This window comes from Bombina bombina, chromosome 5 (assembly GCF_027579735.1).
Source record: "Bombina bombina isolate aBomBom1 chromosome 5, aBomBom1.pri, whole genome shotgun sequence".
Taxonomy (NCBI): Eukaryota; Metazoa; Chordata; class Amphibia; order Anura; family Bombinatoridae; genus Bombina; species Bombina bombina.
Window position 1 is genome coordinate 645,801,132 of NC_069503.1, and position 19,975 is coordinate 645,821,106.

The window sequence follows — 19,975 nt, forward strand, 5'->3', positions numbered from 1 at the left end:
CTCAATTCGATATGATCAAGCAGGAGATCAGAAGTGAGATATCAAACCTCACTTTAGAGGTTAGGCAGTTTTCCTCAAGACTTGAGGAAATAGAGAATCGGATCTCGGATCTAGAGGACAGACTTAATGTAACGGATCCTACAATGGACACTCATAGCAAAATCATTTCGTCTTTGCAGGCCAAGGTGGAGGACCTTGAGGACCGATCGAGACGTAATAATCTTAAAGTGATCGGTCTGCCTGAGTCCCCTGAATTTCAAGACTTAATGAATTTTGCCACCATTATACTACCCCAGGCTTTACAGATTCCGGCTCCTGCTGCTCCCTTTTTGATCGAGAGAGTACATAGGATAGGTCAAAGGCGTGAGCACAGTGAGGCCGCACGACCCAGGCCAGTAATCTTTAAGTTCGTGAACTTTCAAGACAAGTTATTATATCTCAAACATTACAGGAAATGTGGCTCTCTCTCCGTAGGCCCCCATAGACTACTAATGTTCCAAGACTTCTCCTCTGAAACACTAACTAAGAGAAGAGATATGTCTTTTTTTTATGGGAGACTACAGAAAGAAAACTACAATATCAGACTGATTTATCCCGCAAAGCTAATAGTACAGAAAGATGGTAATACACACACACTCAATAATGTTATGGAGGCAGAGACCTTCTGTAAGGAAACAGGGATACCATGACCAGGTACCGAATTGTATTAAGGATATGCTTTTTGATCTTAGAATTTAAACATTTAATTATTAAGGGTTATGTTTTTGATGGCTATATGTTTTTCACAAGTGCAAATAAGAGACATGTCTGTTTTCTATGGGGGACTACGGAGGGAGAACTACGATATTAGATGGCTTTACCCCGCAAAGTTAATTGTACAGAAAGATGGTAATACACACACACTTAATAATGTTATGGAGGCAGAGACTTACTGTAGGGAATCAGGGGTACCCTGATCACGTATCGAATTATATTAAAGATATGCTTTTTTTGATCTTAGAATTTAATCAGTTAACTAACATGAGATGTTTTTTGGCAGGCTATATGGTTTCCATAAGTGCAATCTATGTTAGCTATAGTAATGGTGGTTTTTTTAAAAAAAAAATTTTTTTTTTTTTTTTTTTTTTGTTTTCTTTCCTTTTTTCTCTTCTCCTCTCCTTTCCCTTTCCCTCTCCTCCTCCCCCCGCCTCCTTTTCTGTCTTGACTGTCACCTTCCGGACAGCGGTCCCCAGTTATGTTTTAGAACCTATGGAACACCTTCTGAGGGTAGGGGCCGGTAAGTTGAATAATATTGATGGCATATAATCTTAAATTTCTATCATGGAATGTAAATAATATTGATGGCATATAATCTTAAGTTACTATCCTGGAATGTAGGGGGTATTAATTCACCAATTAAAAGAAAAGCTATAATAAAACATTTGGGGAAATTTAACCCCGATATAGTTCTCCTACAGGAACTACATCTTAATATCACCGAAACCCCCAAACTTAAATCTAAGTGGGTAGGGGAAGTGGTAGCAGCTCCATTCACTTCAAGGAAGAGGGGGGTCGCAATATTGATAAACCGGAGATTGGATTATCATATAATTAATATGGAGGCTGATCCCGAAGGGAGATTTTTAATACTTGAAATAGAAATTAAGCATATTAGATATATAATTTGCAACATATACGGACCCAATCAAATTGACCATACATTCTGGTCAGTTCTGTCCGTAAAGCTCCATAAATTTATTGGATTAAATCTAATTATTGCAGGAGATCTTAACTTGCTAGCTGACCCCCTTTTAGATAGCTCTAATAAAAGAGCTTTAATCAGCAGAGGTAGGAAGGTACGCATCTTTCAGAAATTATGTTCGCATCTGGGCCTGGTCGATTTATGGCGGGTACAGAACCCGGACGATCGTACTTATACGTGTGTATCTCATGTCCAGCGTTCATTCTCCCGGCTTGACTATTTTCTGATATCAGAAACAATGCTTGGCCGAAATTGGATCTCTGGAATCGAAGATATAGTTATCTCTGATCACGCTGTTATTGTACTAAAGCTTGACACTGGCCAGATGCGGTCGGGATCAAATTATATTTCCTTCCCCAGACATCTATGTAATAATATAAAATTTCAGCAACACGTACGATCGAAGTGGGCAGATTATCAAAATAATAATGGCAATTATATGGATAAAATTGAGACATTCTGGGAAGCTTCCAAGGCCGTCTTACGCGGAGAGATTAAATCTTATACGCACTTCTGGTCAAAACATTGTAGCTCAGTGACTAGACAATTAGCTAATCGTGTTAAGAACGCTTATAGAGCCTATGTCAGTAAACATACCAGAGAAACTTGGGAGGCCTATACTACAGCTAAGACTCTTCGAGACACACACATGAAACAGATTAGTGCCCAGGAAGAAATTAGATTGAAAGCTAGATACGGGGGTTACACGGGCAGATCGGCGAAATTGTTAGCGAGATTAGCGAACTTCTCGCCTAGACAGGCTATCACCGCTATCAAACATGGAGATAAGAGATATACGAACCACCCAGATATTGAAAGAGTGTTCTCTGAATTCTTCCAGACTTTGTATGAACAAGATCCCCTTGATATAGATAAGAAAGAGGCATTCTGGAGCAAGATCAAAGTACCACGTCTGGCTTTAGAGGCCAGAGACATTATTAACACTCCCATTACGGAGGAGGAAATATCATGGGCAATTAAGAAGGCGAAATCTAACAAGGCTGCCGGCCCGGATGCTCTTCCTATTGAGTACTACAGAATTCTACAACCACAGGTATTACCTATATTGACTCAGTTATTCAATTTTTATTTTTCAGAGAACACTCGATGTTCTTCTCTCTTTGCTTCTGCAAATATTTCGCTGATTCTAAAAAAGGGTAAGGACCCTGAGCAACCCAGCTCCTTTAGACCTATCTCGGTCCTGAACACTGATTATAAACTGTTAGCAGCTATCATAGCCTCACGACTGAAACCCTTTATGGGCGAGCTAATCCATGAGAATCAAACCGGCTTCATGCCTGGACGCAATCCCGTAAAGAATACGAGGAAACTTCTGATTTTGCTCGAATCTTTCTCTAACAAATACAAATTTGCAGAATCTGGTGACAATATAGACAGGGCCATTCTTACGGTTGATGCCGAGAAGGCCTTTGATAGGGTCAGTTGGGATCATCTATTCTTTGCGTTGGAACGTTTTGGGTTTTCAGGATTTTTTACCAACTACATACGCCTGATTTATAGTACCCCCTCCTCTGCGGTGATTATTAATAATACTTCTACACAACGATTTGATCTATTTAGAGGGACTAGACAGGGTTGTCCGCTTTCACCTTTCCTGTTTAATCTTAGTATAGAACCCTTAGCTATCCGATTACGACAAGAACTGGAAGGGATTACATGGGCGGGGGAGAAACTGGTGCTTCTCCAATACGCAGATGATCTCCTCATATTTATATCTAATCTTAAAGTATCGTTGCCTATCCTACAGAGGATAACCCAAGAGTTTGGGGAAATATCCGGATTTAAGATCAATACTTCAAAATCGGAATTAATGTGGATACATAAACACTTAGTATCACGGGTGAAGCATCCCTTTCAAGAAGTTTCCCAGATTACTTATCTGGGTTTACGTTTATCTAGAAACGCGGAAGATTGGTATAGCCTAAATCATAGGTCTGTACTGGACTCATGCAAGAAAAAGCTCGAGGACTGGACTAGGTTACCAATTTCGCTGACCGCTCGTGTGACCCTGATTAAGTCAGTGATTTTTCCAAAACTCCTCTATATATTGCAAAATATTCCGTGGTTTTTACACAAAAGAGATATTACTATATATAATAAAGCTTGCTCCAAATTCCTTTGGAATGGCAAGAGACCACGGATCTCCGTTCTTAAGCTTATGAATTCTAAGCTAGCAGCTGGCTTGGCACTTCCTAACATTCAGACATATAACCTGGTTATTATAGCCAGATTTGCTTTAGACTGGCTAACTGAGAAGGATCAGATTACATCTTTCACTTGGGAATCTAAGGCTGTAGTCCCCTTTAAGTTAAAGGCTCTGTTGCATTGTCCCCTTACGTCCCTGCCTTCTAATATATTCTACCTAGGCACCTTTAAGAACGTCATTGTAGCCTGGCAAAGACTGTGTACAGAGGTGGGAATCCCGCCTCATGTCTCACAATATTTACCTATAGTGGGCAATCCAGAGTTTAGTCCTGGTATTTATAATCAGATATTTAGAGAATGGGAGTCAAAGGGCCTTCAGACCCTGGGTCAAATTCGAGATACAGATGGGCAGCCAGTCACATTCCATGCAATTGCGACACGATTCGCTTTAGGGGTGCGAGAATTCTATGCCTATCTTCAAGTTAGGCATCTTCTCTGGGAACTGAACAGGAAACACGGGAACGAATGGACTCTGGGTGAATTACAGCCCAGGATTATCATCTATGCGGCAGGAATATACGCTATCTCCCCCTTATATTTAGTGCTAAATCAGAAAGCTTCAAATCTGCAAATTAATGAAATGATTGCTAGGTGGTCTACTTTATTTCCAGAAATTGATGAGGAGACTATTGTTGGGAGTTTCAAAATAATCCAGCAGAGCTGGGTCCCGACAACGTGGAGGGAATCACAGATGAAAATTGGGCTGCAGAGATACCTTACACCTGCGGTCCTCTCTAAGTGGTACAAAAGTAAGGTGCCATGCCCCAGATGCTCATCTATAGGGTCGGACCTATTCCATTGTTTATGGAGCTGCCCCAAAATAGGTCAATATTGGGGAAAGATTGCATTCTGGATGATGGTGGTTTTAAAGCTGAATCATAATTTTTCCCCAGTAGAAATCTTCTTTCTGGTGAAGTACCAGGGCATTACTAAGAACTATAGTCTGATAAATACTATTATACTAACAGCACGTAGTCTCATTTTTAAGGCATGGAAAGCATCTTCGGCACCTACTATGGCCCAATTTAAAATGGCCCTCTGCAATCAACTTATAACAGAACAGTATAATATACCATTCCCGCAAGATAAATACCTAGAAGTATTTTTTTAAAAATGGGAACCTTTTGTAAAATCTCTGCCTCTTTTGCAACAAAATAAAATAGTCAAACCTTTCAGAAATTCGGAGTTTGTTCAGCTTAACATCCTAGGGGGCCGCTTTCCGGAAGAATGGGCAACGGATGCCGAGTGAGATGGTATGGGGGGGGGGGGGAGAGAGTGGGAGGGAGGATCCTTATTTCTGTTATGAGGCAATGATATAATATAAAAACCTTTCTTTTTTTTTTTTTTTTTTTTTTTTTTTATGTTGTTACTATGGCTTGTTCTGTTCTTTCTAATGGGGGAGGGATAAAAGGGGGAAACTCCAGAGACAAAGAAAGACTAGATATTATATAAAGGTTTATCTGGTTACACTACGCATTTCTCTATGTTCACTTTTATAATTATTAGTGCACTATATAAATTTGAATGATGTATAGATACCCTTTCTTTTTTTTTTTTTTTTTTTTTAAAAAAAAACAAACTAATTTATATGTTTTTTTTTTTTATTATTTTTACTTAAGTGTGTATTTATGCACTATGTATACTCACTGTGACACATGTTTTTATACTTGGTAACCGAAATTGTAATAACCTTCTCTGTCTTTGTCATAAATAAATATTTAAAAAAAAAAAACAATAGCATTTTACATGTGTGAAATTAACATTTTCACTTACAACAGAATAGCACAGCCACAATTTGTAAAATTATTAGTCATACATTTGAGCTATGGCATTATGGGTAAACAGCATATATATGCATTATACTGTAAAATTGTTTTGTTTTTGTATAAATTTGGTAATTGTAAAATTAAAAAAAAAAAAATTATTTTGGCATGGTTTTGGTTTCGAAACAAGACTAAGGCCTCGCTTCCATTGAGTCGTTAAAAATGGAGCCGTAAGCTACCGAAGCGGCCGACAGCTAAAAGTAATTTACGGCTCCATTTTAGTACCAGGTTTCCATTGAAATATTTTGCGGATAGCGCGCAGTCGCTCTTTTCGCGTAGCTGTAAGTTAACGTTGTGTTAACGCTTCCATCTGATGTTGGATTTCTTGAAAATCAATTAGTTGCTAAGGTAACCCGACCTTACACTATAGAATTTACGTTTAACGTCCGTGCTCCTTACCGGTGATCACCTCTCAAGAAAAATAAAGAAACACTTATCCATATTTTTAACATTCAAATACTATTTTCTAATATAATTATATTTAACACTTCATAAATATAAGTAATATTTATTGCTGCCCTAGGCATAGGTCTAGTTTGCATTCTGTAGATATGTTGTTGCATATATTATTATATTTAAATATATACTGATATTTCTATTAGAATATAAGTTCAACTATTTCTATACATGAGACAACAATAAATATTACTTATAACAATTTATTTCTACATTAAAACACTTGCATTATTTGCAAGTTTTATAATTTCAATAGAAAATAGGTCTCGAAAAGCACAATTTTCCTCTTTTACACCTAGTTGAGCTGGGGGTAATATTTCTCAATGTATCGACAGCCTCCGACAGTGTATTAATGGTTAGCGCTTTCATTGGAAACCTGGTATAATTTATCGATTAACGGCTTCTATTACTTTCTATGGGACGCGAAGATCTTTTCGGCAGCCGAAGTCCGGCTGCCGATATTGAGGTATAACGCGCCATTGGAAACAGTCGATAAACGATATTGCTTCCGACAGCATATTTATCGGTTTGCGAGTGCACGCAAACTGAATTACGACTCAATGGAAGCGAGGCCTAAGTTGGGAAACTTTTAGGAGTTCTAGCGGTAGAAGTATTGCAACTTCATGATAGCTTCCACTAGGTAATGACTGAGCTTTACTTGCAATCTAGGCCTAAATAAAACACTGTAAAATTATGACATATTCAGTGAAAAGATTATTCTGAGAATAATATACAGATATATAGCTACGAAGCTACCAAGACACACTGCAAAGGTGCTAACTGAGGTGTCAGACCATGATTGTAAATATCAACTGAAAATAAGAGTGGTTTAATACAAAAAAAGCACAGTACATTTTAAACAAGTATTTTTATTGCTTCTTTATTAAAACACCTTTATGTGGAGCGATCTTCTGGGATACCTCCTTGTCTACGTATTTGTAATATGGAAGCAATAAAAATATTTTTACAAAACGTACTGCACTTTTTGAGTGCAAACACTCTTCTTTTGTAATATCCGGGAGAATATAGTAGTGTCTGAGGTCTGAGCTTCTAATTCTAACAGGAATTGTCATTAGTTATATTACTGAAATGGGTGATAAAAGAAAATAATGAAAGCATATTACACATTTTTATTACTTATTAAAGGGACACTAAACCCAATTTTTTTCTTTAATGATTCAGATAGAACATGCAATTTTAAGCAACTTTCTAATTTACTCCTATTATCAAATTTTCTTTGTTCTCTTGCTATCTTTATTTAAAAAGCTGTAATGTAAAGGTTAAGAGCCGGCCCATTTTTGGTTGAGAATCTGGGTTATGTTTGCTTATTGGTTTGCTAACTGTATCCACCAATAGGCACACGCTATCCATGGTGCTGAACCTAAAATGGGCCGGCTACTAAGCTTTAGAAAGCTGCTTAAAACTGCACGCTTTAACCGAATCATTAAAGAAAAAAATTGTGTTTAGTGTCCCTTTAATTATTAAAATCTTCTTGTTTTTGATGTCTCTTTAACAATGCTGTTTCTAGGCAAGGTTGGTGTGTATTTAAAAGCTTTCACCAATTTCCCGATTAAAATCATTTCTGGAGTCTACTGGTGAACTTTACAATTTACCAGAGAACAACTCAATGGTTTTTCATTCAATAAGTAAAAGTGCAGTGAATCAAAGTAATTAACAGTAATTACATGATATATAAGTCTATCATGTAATTGAAACCATGATTTACCTTTCTCAGTAAAAGGATTCCTTCTCGTGTTTCTTTGTCAGTGGCTATAGAGAAAACGCCATCACCGTTGATGATAGAGTACCTGATGTCAGCATTTAATCCAGTATCTGCATCATTTGCCTTGATTTTTCCAACTGCTGAGCCAACTTGAGCGGATTCAGGAACGTACAGTTGGTAGTGTTCTGTGGAAACATTCATGAAAGATTAATGGTTAGCATGCAGCATAAGAGAGAAATGTGTCAGCAAAACATAATGTAAAAATGAACAAAGAACACTTTAATTCTATTGTGTATTACTAGGCTAAAAATATACAACAAACAAAGCATTTCAATCAGTCTGGGCTTCTGGGAAACACGAACCACTTCATCAACAAGTAATGAATGAATATATGACTATAGTTTTGTTTTTCCTGTAATGCCACTTGTAGTAAGTAGTGCTTTATTATTTACTAGTAAGCACATGGTTCAAATCAACTTGTACCTTATATATTACATTGCCAACTCTTGCAAAGTAAGCAATAAAACTGACGTTAGGAAATACTTTTATTTTGAGGTATTAGGTGCAAGATTCTTTTTTCCTTTTACCTAAAAAAAATACCAAGCCGTAGATCAGTAAAGTTAGTAGCTGCAGCTTGCCATGAATCACAATCACAATATTAACGTTAAGCCCTAGTCTTTGTGAGGTATGCACCAGAATCTTTCCTTCAGAGGAGATGGAATTTTCCTCTACTGAACAAGCATACATTTTATTGTAAGGCACTAAGCCTTAAATAAAAATACAACTAGTTATAGCCTGAGAATATAGTACTTAAGACTACAGTTACAGAATGATAAGGGATTGAGTTTAATAAAAACTTACAGTAAATAACAAAAGTTAAAGGAACATTAAAGACATTTTATATGTGCAAAGTTTATAACAGCCATAAAGTAATGAAATGCAAATGACTCATATAAAAATAAATGCTTTAAACCATTTTAAATGGTCATTTTATTAATGATTTGAAAAACTACTTGAAAACTCTGATGAGTATGTTATTGTATCAAGCCTATGACCAGTGAGGGTTAATTGTCAATGCTGCTTATAATAATCATTGTATTGCATGCTGCTGATTGAGGAATTTGCAGCATTTGGAAGGGAACATAAATTGCAGATTCTTCTTAACGCCTTTCTGTGGGACAAACACAGATTTTTTTTTAAAGATATCTTTTTACTATGCATCATTAAACATTTTATAATACATTTCTTGAAACAAGAAAAATAAATACAAAACTTTTCTGGTGTGTCTATAATTTATTAAACATACTGGAGGAGCAGGTAATATCTATCAACCTATTTTATCTTAAAGGGACAGTCAACACCACAATTTTTGTTGCTTTAAAAGATAGATAATCCCTTAATTACCCATTCCCCAGTTATAATAATACACTTTTTACCTCTGTAATCACCTTGTATCTAATCCTCTGCAGACTGTCCCCTTATTTCAGTTATTTTGACAGACTTGCATTTTAGCCAATCAGTGCTCACTACTTGGTAAATTCACGTACATGAGCTCAATGTTATCTATATGAAACACATGAACTAAGAAGGTGGCCTTCAAGGTCTAAGAAACTATCATATGAACCTCCTAGGTTTAGCTTTCAACTAAGAATACCAAGAGAGCAAAGCAAAATTGGTGATAAAAGCAAATTGGAAAGTTGTTTAAAACTACATGCCCTATTTGAATCATGAAAGTTTTTTTTTTACTTGACTGTCCCTTTAAATCACCTTAATCAAGATGCCACATTCTATCTGCTGGGTGCTATATATATATATGTTAAAAAAAAAAAAAAAAAAAACCTTCATTACTCAAAATATAATATTATTAATGATCAATTTTTTTAAAAGATTACAAAAAACAAACACTGATTGCAAGTGGAGAGGAAATGGTAAGGGAGTGTTATCCACATCATCACCCTGCTCTAATAATAGCACACAATCTGGTATTACAAATCAATGATAAACCATATCCCTTTAAATCAATGTTAACACATTGGTTTTGATTATAAATATAATGTAATATAGTATTACAAGTTCAAATACCTTTAAATCAGTGTTAATCAATGTTAACACACATATATATATATATATATATATATATATATATAATCAAGATAAGGATAAGCACTCACTGGATTTAAATACAATAACTATTTATTGGTAGTGACGTTTCGGGGCATTCACCCCTTCCTCAGATAACCCCTTGAGGAAGGGGTGAATGCCCCGAAACGTCACTACCAATAAATAGTTATTGTATTTAAATCCAGTGAGTGCTTATCTTTATCTTGATTGAATATCCTGCTAAGCACCCTGGTCTGTGTTTGGGTTGGCGAGTGAGAGTGCACTTACTTGGAGTCTATATATATATATATATATATATATATACTGTAATCAAATTAATTGGGATCTATACTTCATTATTTTTCTTAGTATTGATAATGGTTTTCTAGCAATATAAGACTCCATTTATGAAGTTGCGCATACAGATTCGGATTCCTTGTGGTTAAAACTGGTCCGCACCACTACAATGGATGATTGGCAGGCTCCTTCTCTTATCCAATTATTTGGGTGAAAGCAGTAGGTGGGGCTGCAAAAGTTGTTGCTTGTGCAAAATTAGATGCAGTCACTAGATCCATGTCCTAATTGCTCACAGAAAGAGTCACAGGGGGGAACAAAATCTTTTCTAAAAGTGTGATATTCACACATTTCTAGAAACAAATAACAAAGTACATTTATTCTTAATTTATGGATTTAATGGATTTGCAAACTGAACACCACTTTTTGGGAGATAACTGTGTACACAATACACAATACACCATACTTTACCCTAAAGATAAAATAAAATAAGAACAATTACCAAACATACAAAATAAACATAATAAAACAGCGCTGTGGTGTGGTTTGACATGTTTACAGTGATAAGTCTGATAAACTGAAAAGTAACCCCCACTAAGTATATGGGTTACTAAAAATAAAACAAAAATATCAAATAATAAAACAAATCTTCCTGTGCATGATATTAAACTGTATTATATTCATGCAATCACAATTGGCCCCAGAGGGACTTATTAAATTTGTAAGTAAAATCTGAGCAACAAACTAGATTCTCTGTGGTTGCCATTACCTATGTTCAGACTCTAGCAACAAGGTATGTTAACGATGCAATAAAATGCAGAACACATTGTTATAAATTGAATCACCTATAATTTCATACTTGCAGTTCCCAAGTCTGAATCCTTGAGCATATGAAATGTTGGTTGATATATGTCAATCTCAAAATATTTATATGTTTCATGACATTTATAGTTAGTGTAACTGGCTCCAGAGAATCTCATGCTAAAAATCTTTGGTTGACTACAATTTTGTAAGCACTGAAGATATATTGCACTAAACAGATGTATCCTGTCATTAGTGTCCAATTAAAATGACATTAAACCCAAAATAAAATATACTATACAATGGTTAAATTAATGCTACTTCTTAATTTTTGATTGCAGGCTAACATAAGCAAGTTTGCACCATAAGGGCTCCGAAGCTGTCAACAATACTTTGCCCACCTAGATATAAAAAACACCACACTAAGGGATCCATCTCCATATTTAATAGATGCTCCCTAATTCTATCCTGTAAATGTCTTCATGTTTTTGCTGAATATTGCCTCTTACATGGACATTGTGGGTTCAATCGCAATATTTTAGAAAATCTTGTCAAACAACTAGAAAATTAATAGAAAATCACCATTAAAGTCTATGGGGATTTTTGTAGCTAAATTATTTAAAAAGTTTTTCTAAATTATTGTCACCAACCCCTGTATTAGGTACACTACCCCCTTCTCCCTGTTTAGTGACTGATCATGTTGCTTTTTTGTATTATTTATTATTATTATTATTATTGGTTATTTGTAGAGCACCAACAGATTCCGCAGTGCTATAAACAAATGCGGAGTACAACAAAACAATTATAGGGATCAAATGGGTAGAGGGCTCTGCCAAGAGTTGCACTGTTATAGTCAGCTCTTAAGAAGGTGATCTACAAACAGCTGAACTTACATGCTAGGGGGTTCAGGGGATAGCAATAGAGGAAAGGAACTGGCATAAAGAAAGGTTAGTTAGTTATTTTTGTAGCAACTTATGCTCACATGGAAAAAATCTAACTTTTGATAAAAAGATAGCCAGAAATATATGCAATTTGGTAACAAAAGTAACAGAAGTGAACTGGAAAGCTTTTAAATTTGCATGCTCTATCGGAAACCCAAAACTTTAATTTTACATTTTAAAAAATCCTTTAGTATGGGTGCAATGTAATTGCATTTATTTTAACTTAATAGTAGTGGAGGATAGAATATCAGGTCTTGAGAACTTAACCCATAGTCAAGATACACAACAAAAAGACCATGCACAAAATATCAAATGGATGCAAAACAAAATAGAGGACCTAGAGGATAGAGCATGTAGGAATAATATAAGGGTATCCCAGAGACAGTCACATATGTAGATTTAATACTAATGTATTATCCAAGTTGGGCCTAGATTACAACTGTAATGCAAAATTGCAATTTTTCAAGATATTTGTGCTCCACTCAGTAATACCAGCGCATGTAAATGTGCGTTGGTATTACAAGTTAGGCACATGACCTCATGTTTTACATTGTCTGGAAGCCTTGCACTCAGTGCCTTTTATTTTCAAACACCCCACATCTCCTCACTTTATTTTCGTAAGTTAACTACTTTACACTTTATTTTGGAGGCAATTGGGGCACATGTTTTAATTAACCAGAGGTGTGAACCTATGGTTAATTGCGCTAAGTGCAAAGTGAAACTGTGAGCTCACAGGAGCATTACCAGCCACTTGTAATGGCTGGTTATTTAAAGTGCACCTGTAAACAGGCACATGTTCCCCTTTACGGGCGCACCTTGAAAAAGTGATCCACTTGGAATTCAGCCCTTCGTGTTTATCTCTGATACAGAGCCTGCCTATCTAGTTGAAAGAGCACACAGGGTAGACTCAATATTCATGAATGCAGATAGTAACGTCAGACCTCGACCTGTTCTTATAAGACATTTACATTTTCAGGACAAAACAGTTTATAAGAGCATATAGACCAAAAGAGTCCCTATTTGTAAATCAAACAAGACTTTTTCTAGATCATGATTTTTCAGCTAAGACATCTGGTATAAGGAGAGAGGTTGCTCCATATTATATGTCATTAATTACGAAATGATTCAAAGCAAAAATTATATACTTGGCCAAACTGGCCATGGAAATGAATGGAAAAAATATTTATTTAATAACATATTTGAAGTAGAAAAATTATGGGTAACGAACAAGATGGTATTAGACTAAATATATATATATATATATATACTGTATATATATGCTGCTGTCTAGGCTATTCAGTATGTTAGAGCAGTTAGGGAGGGAGGTGTTTGAGGTTTTTTTTTTTCCCTTATCTATCTTCCCCCTCCACTAGAGTTGTTTTTTTTAAAGTTCTCCTTCTTTTTATATTTTATGTAAAAGTTAATGCCTACTATTCTCTCCTGGAATATAAGGGGTATTTCTTCCCTCATAAAAAGGAAGAGTATTTTAAAACAATTAAAAACATATTTAACCAGATATTGCTCTATTACAGGAAACACATTCAAAAAAGTAAAAAATTATTAAATAAAGCAGTGCTGGGTGGGTGCGGTAATTGCGACTCTGTGCCAAAAAAGGAGTTGTGTACTGGCGTTCTTATTTTATAAAAATTGTAGTTATATGGTCTGTTCAAAATAACTGGATCCAAAAGGCAGATATATCATTTTATTTCATTTTAGTTATTGAGATAAATCAGATAAAATGGACTATCTGTTACTTACATGGTCCAAATTACTTTGGATAAAATGTTTTGATCCCAAATGTACTTAAAATTCTTTTTGGTCTCAAATGTACTTAAAATTACTAAAATATATGATGAAATGGCTGTCTGACAAGAAACGTGTTGCATGATCTGGGGGAGCATCCTTATGCCCCCGGTTTTATACACGGTATTGTTTTAACTTTGGTTTAATAAACTAAGTTTTAATGATCAGTGTGCACAAGCCTGATATGTACAAGCCAGTATATCACTTAAATTGAAGTAAAAAGGTGGTTTGAGATTCTGTAGGAACCCTGGGACAGTTGCAGTGACCGGGATTAGGTGAGCTGATATACCTGCATCTATCAGCACATAATGGTGCTCTGTGTAAATGTGTGTTCCCTTTTTGCTTTACATGCTTTGTCCTATCCTCGAACTATTGATTGATACACACATGACGCGCCTCTCTTTTGCTTGCTAGATACCGTAGTTACTACAATATATAAAAAAGTTGCAGGTGTTTTTTATCTCATACAAAACTTACTATATAAAAAAGGGTAACCAGCTCAATGAAACAAAAATACTTTGAAATGTTATGCCTACACTTTTGGACATTTGGAGAGTTCAAAACCCAGATTCCAGAAAATTTACCTGTGAAACTAAAAACTATAAATCGTTCTGCAGAATTTAATTTTTTAAAATTTCTGATGCTGTATTCTCCCAAGAAATAGAGTCAGATCTATTTATGTCTTTTAGATAATGCTATTACACATTTTAAAAGGAACTGAACGAGGTATAGTTCTAATTCCTCCCCCCAGTACTTAACCAAAGATCCCAAATTTAATTCATGGATAATTGAGAAGTGGAAGTTTAATAATACTTTCAATCAAGAGTATATTGTTTTTGGGAAGCTGCAAAAGCCTATTAAGTGGAGAAATCAAAGCTTTTCTGATCAAAATGAGAAATAATAGTAAGAGTAGGGAACACCAACTCTCAAATCAAGTACAGAATGCTTATAATAGATATATAACTAACCCCTCCCGTCCTCTTTGGGAAAAATATCCTAATACTAGAGCAGACAGAGATAATTTTTTGAAACAGATCAATGCAAGATCTAAAACGTAAAAATAAATGTGCCATGATTAAAACAGTTAACAAGGGAATGGTAAAAATAATGCAAGTATCAGATATCCATGATGCCACTTTTCAATTGTATATGGAATTTATAAGGCAGATCCAATAAATCATACAAACAAAGCCAAAATCTGAAGTAAAGTGTTTATGCCTAAGATTACAGCAGAAAATGTAAAAGAACTTAATCAAGGTATCCTAGAGAAGGAGATCCAAAATGAACAAGGCTCCTGGCCCTGATCAATTTGCTGCTGAATTGTACACAATTTTACAAGTGGAGATCATAACCCCTTTCTCAAATGTATTTAATGCATACTATATAGATCATAATTTACAATCTCCGTACTTTTATAATTCCATTATAACACTGATCCAGAAGTAAGACAGAGAACCAGATTTTCAGAATTCATATAGGCCAATAACTTTATTAAATATTGACTTTAAAATCTTAATGTCAATAATTGCTGAGAGAATGAAAACGTTTGTCAGTACAGTTATTCCTACAGATCAATCTGGTTTTATTCCAGGCAGGAACCCGGAAAGAAATATTAGGAAAGCTATGTTAACTGTGGATTTTTATTATAATAAGCAGAAAACATCTGCTATCCAGTCTTGCTATATTAACACTACATTTTGTCAAAATAATCTATAAGAACGCCTTGTCGCAAGTATTAGTCAATTGTGAATTGACAGATAAAATTAGTTTAAATAAAGGAACAGACAAGTCATGTCCCCTTTCTCCTTTACTTTTTGACTTGGCATTAGAACCAATGGCTATCCTTATCAAAGGCACAATCAAAGGGATTAAGATTGGGGGTAAATATTTGAACTATATGCACTATACGCAAATGGCATTCTCTTTTATTAGTGACTACAATAAATATTTACCTATTTTGGTTACACTTAATTAACATCTATATCTCATTTTCACGTTATAAGATCAAGCTGGCCAAATCAGAATTACTATGGATTTCAAAGAGGGAAAATAGCTTCAAGCACACCCATTTAAAACAGTTTCTCAATTTAAGTCGTTAGGTATCCATCTAATCCCATTTCTTAGCATGACTTAAATGTTAGTCACTTCTTGACAGAGCATATTGTGACTTAAGTAGATGGTCTTCGTTACCTATATCCCTATCTGCTAAGGTTTTGCTTTTCAAGACTATTGTTCCTGTGACTCTTATATCTTCTTCAAAATATTCCTGTTTTTTTTTTTAATTCTTTTATTGAACCAGTTCATAGAACATAAGAAAGATAATTACATAACATTTGTGCCAGTAAAACAAATAACAAACAAAGACATTTCTACAAAAAAAAAAAAAAAACATAAAAAAGAAGAAGAAACATGCCTTTCAATAGTTTGACCATAGGATAATTCACAGAAATTAGCCTAATTTCAACATTTCCTAACCCCCCCCCCAAAAAAAAAGGATAAAAATATATATATAAATATCGCTCCATCCCTCTATATCATTCCTTGCTTTAACACACTCCTAGTTTACTAGGATAATGATGCAGCTGGTATCCAGGAGCTGCTGTGATACATGGTTTGGTGTTAAATAGAGGCAATAATAGCTGTTTTTGAATCGCCAGTGTTTGAGCTTTAATCAACGGTAGCCAAGAAATTCCTGGGTCTTATTATCATTTAATAGGTTAACATTCTGTATCTCAAATGTAATTTGTTCTAGTACCATACTTATAAATCTGGAAAAACTGGGTAGGAATGTATCCTTCCACTTCTTCAATATCATGTATCTCATGATCACTATCAGCGTACATTAGCTTTGGTAGTGATTTGGTCTAATGATTGCTGGGTCTGACAAAAAGAAAATATAGTTACCATTAATCTTAAAATGATCAAAAAAAAGTTTATTGTACCAAAAATTTAGTTTGGACCAAAGTTGTAATATTTTTGGACATTTCCAACATACGTGTAGAATATCTGCCTTATTTAAATGACATTTGGGGCAGTAGAAATCATTATTTGCAAATAATTTTGCCAGTTTGGTAGGAGAAAAATAAACAATATGAATCAATTTAACGTGTAAATCTTTCCAGCAACTAGGGATTGTAAGCTTTTGTATTACCACAAAATTATGTCTAATATTTGTGATCTCCACTGCCGGGAAATACAATGCCCAAAAAGCATAACTTTTATTTAAATGTAACTGTCCTTGTTTAGAGAGCAAAACATCATATAGCAAAGAGATAGAGCATTTTATAGCAGAAAATGTCCTAATGAGTACATTGAACTCGGACCATCGACCCAGCAACTCCACAGATAATTTCTAGATATTTTAAACATACGGATAAGATTATTAAAAGGTAGTAGCTCTCCAGCAGGGGAGAACAGTTGATGTACATAAATCAATCCCTTTTAAGACCATGATTTAAAGACAAATTGTTGAATTCCTGGTATAAATTCAGGATTCCCACATATTGGGAGAAGAGAGGAACATTTGGGATCTATTCCTAGGATATTGCAGATTTTTTTGCCATGCTATGATAACATTTTTAATATTGATCAGGTTAGTTAAGTTACTGGGGAGATTCCCTATCGAACAATGCAAGATCGCCTTAAGAGAGAATGGTGAAATTATTGCTGTTTCCAGTTCAATATAAGTAAATTTACTTTTGTTAGCCAGTCCATTGCTGTCCTGGCAAATGCTATAAGATTATACAATTTAATATCTGGGAATGCTAACCCAGCATTCTCTCTTTTTTGCACCAATTTCGCTATCAATATACAAGCTTTTAGTTTTTTCCATAAGATGCTGAATAGAATCTATTTATTTGATGTTTAAAGATAAGAAGTGGTAGGTTCTGTAGCAGGCACAGAATTCGAGGGAATATAATTGTTTTAATCAAGCTAATTCTAGCTGACAGAGATAAAGGAAGATCCATCCAGTTTTTAAGATCTAGGATAGATTTATTAAAATTCTGTGGAATATTCATCTCATACCAAAATTTCGGATTTTTATGAAGAAATATCCCCAAATATTTTATATAATCTGTTGTTTTAAAAGGATGATGTATATAGCTGTTTGAATTCTTCAAGATCCACATTAATTCGCTTTTCCACAGATTAATCTTATAGCCTGAGATTGAGCTAAAGATTGTAAGCATATCTAATATCTGTGGTATAGGACAAGAAAGTTGATAGGGGCCCTCTTGTGGAAGCTAAGACAATAATTTATGTTGTGATAAGTAAGTCAATTAAGTAAATATGACAATAAAAGGTCACAGTTAAATAACAATAGTGTTTCTATACACACAGTAATAATAATCACCATACAGACTAAATGATATTAATAGATCATACAGTATGATACCATGAAACCATAAATCCTTAATAGCGAGCAGTAATAAAGTCTTATTCAATATGATGGAGTCAATATAGGTGATAAGTTGGATTAGTCGAGGCAGCTATCTGTAGAGGATCAAGGCCATGATCAGAGATCTGCAGTAAATATAGAAGGACAGAAGCGCCACATGGCCCAATATTGTTGGATACAAACAAAATAGTGTGTGTGGCAGTTGCACTCACATGTAGTAGGAAACCCCTAGTGGTGTAGAGGGAGTGATCTGGGATCAATAGCAGTCACCCAGAAGACTTACTTCCGATGGATATTCAGTTATCTGTAGAGGATAATGCAGAACAAAAAGGTGCCTATATGGCCTAGTACTGTTGGTACAAGCAAGGTATGGTATAGAATATAATACACTCACATTTGGTGGTGAACCTCCCTTGGTGCAGTAGAGGCAAGCTGGGATCAATATAGTCACCCAGTAGACTAATGCTCCCGTGGTCAGGAACTCCCAGCACTCCAGTGGCCAAAATATATTATAAGAGTAGAAAAGTATGGCAACAAGTGGTAAGTCTAAAACTTACTTTATTAAAATATTAAAATTACTAGCAACGTGTTTCTCAGCCCCACCAGTGGCTGTTTCATCAGGCTTAATAAAATGGGTATCAAACACTTGCTATATATGCCATACAAACATATATGTATGGCATATATAGCAAGTAAGTCTTCTGGGTGACTGTTATTGATCCCAGATCACTCCCTAGGAGTGTCCTACTACATGTGAGTGCAACTGCCACACACACTATTTTGTTTGTATCCAACAATATTGGGCCATGAGGCGCTTCTGTCCTTCTATATTTATCTGTGGTATAGATTTTTTTTTAATTTTCCAGAAAAACAGATCATCGGCATACAATAATATTTTAACATTCTCACTACCAAATTTTAGTCCTGAGAGTTCAGAGCGGAGCCAAATGGCGAAATATTCTATTAAAATATTGAAGAGTAACGGGGAGAGAGGACATCCTTGATGAGTCCCACGACCTAACAAGATTCTAGATGAAGGGTTACCATTGATCAGTAGAAAGGAGTATGGGTTTGTATTTATTTTCTGGATGAAACATGTGAAACTACAGACGAATCCAAACTGAGAGAGTGAGTCAAGCAAACGATTCCAAGCGATAGAGTCAAAAGCTTTCTCTGCATCTAATGACAGCAAAGCCAGATCTGTATCAAACATCTCCTTTTTATTAGATTTTTTGGGGGAGTTGTTGAGGGGTTGTATTCCAAAAATAATCCAGAATGGTTTCCACTTTAAGTAGATTCAGAGACATATTCCTTCCCTGAATGAAACCAGTTTGGTCAGGATGTATTATTTTATACAAAAATTTGTTTAACCTGTTCACTAAGATGGACGTGAGGATTTTGTAGTCGGTATTTAGGACAGAGATCGGCCTATAGGATGCTGGATCTTCAGAGTCCTTGCCTTTTTATGAATAAGAGTACTATTAGCTGCTGTAAAATAGCTTGAAATAGGCATATTAGTGGTATAATATGTATTGAAGAGTTTAGTGAGTGTCAGTTTAATATCTTCTACAAGCATTTTATAGAACTCTGCCGGGAGGCAATCTGGACCCTCTGCCTTGTTCAGCTTGGATTCACCAATAGCCTCACATATCTCATCTACCGAAAATG

At 35.2% G+C, this 19,975-nt stretch overlaps 1 protein-coding gene across 3 annotated transcripts in view; it reads right to left on the reverse strand.

The window, feature by feature from the left end:
* Nucleotides 1-19,975, reverse strand: part of CDH18 (cadherin 18) — a 951,076-nt gene that overhangs the window by 339,600 nt on the left and 591,501 nt on the right. For all 3 annotated transcript variants that reach the window (XM_053714609.1, XM_053714610.1, XM_053714611.1), the window contains exon 5: nucleotides 7,973-8,154. In XM_053714609.1, the coding sequence (XP_053570584.1) occupies nucleotides 7,973-8,154 (182 nt within the window). The remainder of the gene's footprint in view (nucleotides 1-7,972; nucleotides 8,155-19,975) is intronic.